At 48.0% G+C, this 6922-nt stretch overlaps 1 protein-coding gene across 3 annotated transcripts in view; it reads right to left on the reverse strand.

The window, feature by feature from the left end:
* The window catches only part of Scg5 (secretogranin V), a 45406-nt gene extending 40472 nt beyond the window's left edge, over positions 1-4934 (reverse strand). The window contains exons 1-2 of one of the 3 annotated variants that reach the window (XM_020186711.2): positions 4777-4934; positions 2984-3216 (exon numbers count right to left, since the gene is read on the reverse strand). In XM_020186711.2, the coding sequence (XP_020042300.1) occupies positions 2984-3209 (226 nt within the window). In that variant the 5' untranslated portion in view covers positions 3210-3216; positions 4777-4934. Of the gene's footprint in view, positions 1-2983; positions 3217-4529; positions 4637-4776 lie in introns of those variants that run through there. The other 2 variants (XM_074065599.1, XM_020186712.2) reach the window with 2 other exon arrangements.
* Positions 4935-6922: the final 1988 nt, after the last annotated feature.

The raw sequence follows: 6922 nt of genomic DNA on the forward strand, positions 1-6922 counted from the left end.
GCTTGACACTCAAGAAAAATTTGATGAATGAGTGGTGAACTCCAGTGGACCAGGAAAAGAATGAGAGGTGAGGTAAGGAAGTACAATCAGCATGTGTAGAAAGGTGACTGTGAAAGGGAACAGAAAAACGTACAGTAAGCTGGAAGGCATATGGGATCCAAGAAGAAACTTTGTTTTTCAATGGGATATATGACCTCACTGCCCTAACTATAATTTATGCTGACTATAGCCTAAACTAAAAGGCTTGTTCATGTATATATATACCTTTAATGACAGATACTTGTCTTCTCTTTGTCGTGTGTTGGATAATGAACAGCCTTGCCCGCCAGGCAATTAGCACCCAATAATGATGACTCGTTGGGAAATGATTTCAGGTAGTGCCATCATACACGCTAAAACTTTATTTTTGCTTCTCTGGACTGGAATATTATTTGCTTATGGCTAAGTAAATTTAATATAAATAGAAGCATAGAGACACTAAACAATTTGCTAAAATGTCACACTTCTACTAAGTGATGGGGTTGGCATTTAAGTCCAGGCAGCTATGGACTTAAGTCTGTGCCCAAAACAACCATGCTGAATGTGGAACATGTGTACCATGTGATATGGGGCAGGCAGAGAGGAAAGGGGACAATAAAACAAAAAGAGGCAACGAGCAGGTGCAGTGATGCAATATTCTACCTAGGTACCTTTGGCCAGACATCCTGCCCTTCCATCATCCTGGAGTACATTGAACACAGTTGAGGTTACTTCTTGGTCCAGTGGCCAACAGTCCCCAGCAGGGGCTCCCCCAACTCTGAAGGTTGTCCAGAGGTCTCATCTACATCTCTTAATAACCGTGGCTTCACACATACACCTCCCCTCAAATTGCCATGCTGCTTCCGAAAATACCTTTTTAGGCAAAACCACTCCCAGGTTCCAGTTCTTGGAAAAGCCTTCTCATTTCTAAGAAAACTTTACAACTGCATAATTCTCTGCCCTTGAGGATGGGGGGGACCTGTGGATATAATGATATCATTCCCTTTTTATATGACATCATGATGGGATAGACACACCCATGATTATTGTAGCTTTCAGACTAAAGGGGTAATCTACCTTTGAAGAGATATACTGCCCTTGAAGAAGCTGCCATGGAGGGACAGCCCAGTTTAGAATATTCTGCCTGTGGCTTACAGCCTGAGAGTGGGCTCTAAGAGCTAAGAAGGGCCCCAGTTGACAGTCGTCAAGAAAAAGGGAAACTTAGTCCTATAATTGCAAGAAACTGAATTCTGCCAGTAATCTTAATGAGCTTAGAAGACCTCATGCCCCAGATGGGACTGCATCTTTGGTCAACCTGGTGAGACTGAGTGGAGAGTGTGGCTAACACATGTCAAACTCCTGACCAGTGAAAACTTGGAGATAATAATGGGTGTGTGTTAAGCCCCTAAATTTATGGCAATTTGTTATATAGTAACAGAAAACCAAACCACAAGTCAGTATTCATCCCTTAAGCACAGTTGGAGACTTGAGATTGCTGTTAAAACACATTACTCCAAGGGTAATAATGGAAACAGGTTTTCTTGCTGTTTTGGTTTGGTTTTGGGTGGTACTGGGATTTGAACTCAGGGCCTCCTATTTGCCAGGTAGATGCTCTACCGCTTGAGCCATGCCCCCAGCCCTTTTTTGATTTAGTTTATTTTACAGATAGGGTCTGGAGCTTTTGCCCAAGCTGGTATAGGACTGAGATCCTCCTACCTCCACCTCCTGTGTAGCTGAGATTACAGCTGTGCATCACTACATTTATAACAGAGTTTTTAATTCTGAATTGTCCTGATCCACAGTCTTTCATTCTTCCACATTTTTCATTATGATTTCCCAAGGATTTCTTATGGAAATTTCAAAACTCCAGTCAAATGTTACTTCTTAAAGTGAGCATTTCCTTGTAGCCAACCCCTCCACTCCTAAGCAGTCCCCTGCTGTTTCCATGGCAGCTATGTGTATGCACATTTACCAAAACATTTGCCAGGTTGCTCTGAAATAACTTTTATGTCTATCCCCACCCCCAGACTGTGAGTCTCAGGACACAGTTGCCCAGTCCCCTGCAGAGTGCTGAATAGTTGAATGCTGAGTGAATAAAATGAGGCCCTGGATAAACACAGTCTTTTGGTACCAGCCAGTGACTGTTTCTTTTCCAGCACAGTGGGTCAGTCCTTGTGTGTTAATGGAAACTCAGAAAGCCTTCTCCATGACAACATCTGGGTGACTATCCAAGCACTTCCTGCGTGAAAGGGGCAGGTGTTTACTGTCTCAAAAAAGTGGTCAGAAATTATAGGCGTGCTTGAACCAGGTGCCAAGACAGATTTGGATTCGTCCTAAGAGGGACGGCAGGAAGCCCTGTCTGATGAGTCTGGGTTCAAGCCCTATGCTACTTGCGTGCTTGCTCATTCAAATTACTTGTGTCAGTCCACAACTGAAATCAAATGTCAACCTCAACGCACAACTCAGATCGGCTTTACTCAGTGGCTTAAAACTCTGGACAACAAGACAGAAATGGGAATCATGTATCGACAGTATTCATAGCATTCACAGGGCCCTGGTCAGACAGTATTTAGGAAATCACACACAGGCAAAATTATGCATGGTCAGCCATCAGGAATAGTATTTGCTAGATGTGTGTTTTGAGAAAATTCAGAGAGAGAATTCACATTTTTCTTTGAACAAGCATTTCCTTATAGCCATCTCCTATGAGTAAGACTCTCTTAATAAATAATTAAAACAACAAACAAATGAAGTACAGCTTTCTAATAAAAGGTTTACAGTCACGTTCCCAGAAACTTAGGAACTTAGAAAAACTCAGGAGAGAAATGGTCTTGCCACCCTCATGTGGGTGTGTGTATGAGTGTGTACTCTGCAGAATGAGAGGGAAAACACAGAACACAGAGTCTCAAAATGTTACTTAAAATTACTTAAAATGCAAATGGAGACTCAAGAACACAGTAAGTACCTTCGATGCTCTGTGGACCCACAAGATTCATGGCCTGGTGAGCTGGATACTCCACCCGGGGCCTGGCGATGCCCAGCTGCTCCATAACGCCATGCAGCAACCTCTGCATGTCTGATTCTGAGACCCGGTCTGGGGTGCGAGGGCTGTAAGCAAATGCAGGACTCCCTCCAACTGCCAGCCAGAGCAGTAGGCCACACAGCATGGCGAGGACCAGCCTGGAGACCATTCTTAACCTGCGGGAATATATGACCAGGTTTATGGCAATTGACCACAAATGTCAACTGTGATAACAGGACTGTGATGTAGTCATGACCCACTACCGGTTGTGGTTCAAGGACAGCCCAGCAAGAGCCTGCCATGAGAAATCCCTAGAGGTCTGCTTTTGACCAAGTGTTCAGGAAAGGCAGGACATCACTGTGGGGAGACGTTTAAAGATACAAAATAGTCTAGGGTAAGCAGCTCCCCCCTGAAATTGCGTATGTGCGTAATCTCGGCAGGAAAGGCAGCTCTCACGCTTACTGTGCTCCTTGTAACCCCGCCATTCTCTCCCTCCAGTATTAAAACAAAAACTTCCTTTGTTTTTGAGAAAGAGAGGGTGACATCTTGAGTTTCCCCAGTTTGAAGGAAAATAAGGCCACTGAGAAGCAGTTAGGAAGTTACAAACGGTAAAGAAGGTCAGAAAACTGAGGACAAGTGACCGACAGCACTTTAACTTAGCAAACGAAGAATACATTTAAAATCCCAAGGGTGGCAAGTGTCCTCAGTTCGGGTCTTGTCCTGCAACCCCGTAGGAGCTTGGGGTGTGCAGGCTCAGCCTGTACTGCCTGGGGATCGTGGGCAGCACCTCGGCTTTCTCTTCTGCATAAACAGGGCAGTGAAGCGTGAGTCTTACAGGGCCGTGTGCAAACACACGGAAAAGGACTTGGAGCAATGCCAGGCACACGAGACCCTCTCCTGCTGTCAAGATGCTGGGAACATTGCCTTGCAGCTCAGGGATGAGAGAAGACCGACCACGTGAAGGGGCGGAGAAACCCTGAGCAGAGGCCTGCGCGCCTGCAGGCAGGGTAAGGGGCAGCAGCTCCCCGCAGCCGGGCAGCAGCAGCGGGCTCTGCCGGTGCACACGGCCCGGGGCTCAGGAGCCCGGAGACCACCCGTGCATTTTCTATCCCAAAACGGAAACATTCACACCATCCCATTTCCTTTTCTGCAGAGAAAAGGCGTTTCCCAGCCACCCCTGGGAATGAACCCTTGCTCCTCAGAAGGCCGAGAACCGCTCTGTTTTAACAGCACTCCCGCAGTTGTGATGAAGGGGGCGGCGGACTCGGCCTCGGGCCATCTTCGTCTTCCCCTCGGGCTCCAAGCGCCGGGTGTCCGCTTCCCCCACCCCAGCCATCGCGTTCTGATTTGACGAACACGCAGTCGCCTCCCGCGGGCCTCGTGTCCCCGCATCTACCACACCATTCCTTATGTCACTCCCCCATCCCCATCCCCACGCCCACAGGACTCGCAGGTCGGCGGGGCCCAGCGCGCACCGCGCGGCACTCACCGGGGACAGCGCGGAGTCTGCAGCAGCCTGGGCCTCGGTGCTGTGCGCAGAGCCGCGCGCTGGACAGCTCCCGCCCCGGCCCCGCCCCCACGGCGGGAGGGGCTCCCCAGCCCCCGCCCCGCCTCCCACGCCTCGGCCCCGCCCCCTCCCCGCCTCCCGCAGTGGGAGGGGGCTCCTAGAGCTCCTGCGCCATCGCTCCGCCCCGCCCCCGCCCTAGCAGGTGGAGGGGATCCCCTAAATTCCTCACCCCGATGCGGTGACTTGGTGTCAGGAGCGCCCTGGGTCCCCACCGCGTGTTCTGCGTGTGACCTCCTGGACACCTCTTCCTCGTCCACCCCCACGGCGCCTTTGATCTCATGCGACTCCTTAAACCACTGCCAGATCGCCAAGCACGTTTAGCTTTGTCACCTCTAGAACTGAAGAGCTCGGTTTTGTTTACATCTTTTAGCTTGAAGAGGAGCAGGCAGTGGTGGGAGTGACCAGCAGGATGAAGTCCCAGGGACTTTTCACAGTGGCCACGACGCGGCGCACACTTTCAGGAGCCCTTTAAGCGAACAGAAGCATGGAGTATATATTTAGCACAGGACTCTTGGAAACCTCTAGGAGCCTTAGCTCTGTTACTTTTCTCTTTCCTTCTTCTGCCACATTTTTATTAAAGTAACAAAAAAGTGTATTTGTCCACAAAGCTGCACGTTCTTCTGCATAAAAGCACTATAATTAGTGACCTTTGTCTTCTGTCAGAATAGCTTTACAAACTCGCTGTTCTTGCTGATGCTTAATGGAGACTGGCCTGCCTAACAGTCCAGGTGTCTGTTTGCTTTTAAATGAACTTCAGAAAGGAGAGGAGACAGGAAGACTAGGAATGAGACCAGGAGTCCGCATCTAAAAATGAAGAAGATGCAGGGACGGTCTGCAGAGACTCAACCTTGTCTCAACCCACAAACCGGGAAAATAGCTTTTGAGTCTCTGGGCCCGGAATTAACCTTGAAGCAGTAAGGACCAGAAGCAGCCCCCTGGGAAGAAGGCAGGAAAGCTGGAGTTCAAAGAGGCAGAACTGGTCAAAACTGAGTAAGGAAATCCAGGAAAGGGTGGGCTGCTGGGTGAGGAAAGGGGTGGTTTGAGGCAGCTCCCCACTAACTGGGAGCAGCAGGAGGGCAGACAGGCTGACCAGGTACTGTTATAAGATGATCGGGTTTAATCATCAGAAACACCACCACCAACAGGTGTTGGCAAGGATGTGGGGAAAAAAGAACCCTTATACACTGCTGGTGGGAATGCAGACTAGTACAACCACTCTGGAAAAAAAATTTGCTTCTTAAAATTCTAAACATAGACCTGCCATATGATCCAGCAATATCACTCTTGGGGATATACCCAAAAGAATGTGACACAGGTTACTCCAGAGGCACCTGCACACCCATGTTTATTGCAGCACTATTCACAATAGCCAAGTTATGGAAAACAGCCAAGATGCCCCACCACTGACGAATGGATTAAGAAAATGTGGTATTTATAAACAATGGAATACTACTCAGCTATGAAGAATGAAATGTTATCATTTGCAAGTAAATGGATGGAACTGGAGAACATAATTCTGAGCGAGGTTAGCCTGGTCCAAAAGACCAAAAATCGTATGTTCTCCCTCATATGTGGACATTAGATCAAGGGCAAACACAACAAGGGGATTGGACTTTGATCACATGATGAGGCAAGAGCACACAAGGGAGGTATGAGGATAGGCATGAAACCCCAAAAAAACAAGATAGCATTTGATGTCCTCAATGCAAAGGAACTAATGCAGAAACTTCAAAGTGACAGAGGCCAATAGGAGAAGGGAACCAGGAACTAGAGAAAAGGTTAGTTCGAGAATTAATTTAGAATGTAACATATATGTATAGGAAAGCAATGTGAGTAAACTCCCTGCATAGCTATCCTTATCTCAACTAGCAAAAACCCTTGGTCCTTCCTAGTATTGCTTATACTCTCCAACAAAATTAGAGATAAGGTCAAAATAGTTTCTGCCTGGTAGCCAGGGGGTGGGGGGAGGGGGAGGGGGCGGGAGGAAAGGGAGGGGGCGGGAATGACCCAAACATTGTATGTGCATATGAATTAAAAAAAAAATGATCGGGCTTAGAACCTCCAGGCCTGGGACCCCTCATCAATGTCACAGAAACGGAAGGAAATGGATATCTTCCATTTTTGTCTGACCCAGAATGGCAATAGTTTGCAGTTCTATAGACAGATTTGATTGTCTAGAGACAGCAACCTCTTCCACGGGTGCGAGGACCAAGGAGAAAAAGCAGTGTCACATTTGGTGTGTAGTGCCAGCCCCAGAATGCCAAGCAGGCCTGAGGAACATGGAAGCACTCTCCAGTTCAGCCCAGGAAGATCCC

Source organism: Castor canadensis, chromosome 2, assembly GCF_047511655.1.
Source record: "Castor canadensis chromosome 2, mCasCan1.hap1v2, whole genome shotgun sequence".
Lineage (NCBI taxonomy): Eukaryota > Metazoa > Chordata > Mammalia > Rodentia > Castoridae > Castor > Castor canadensis.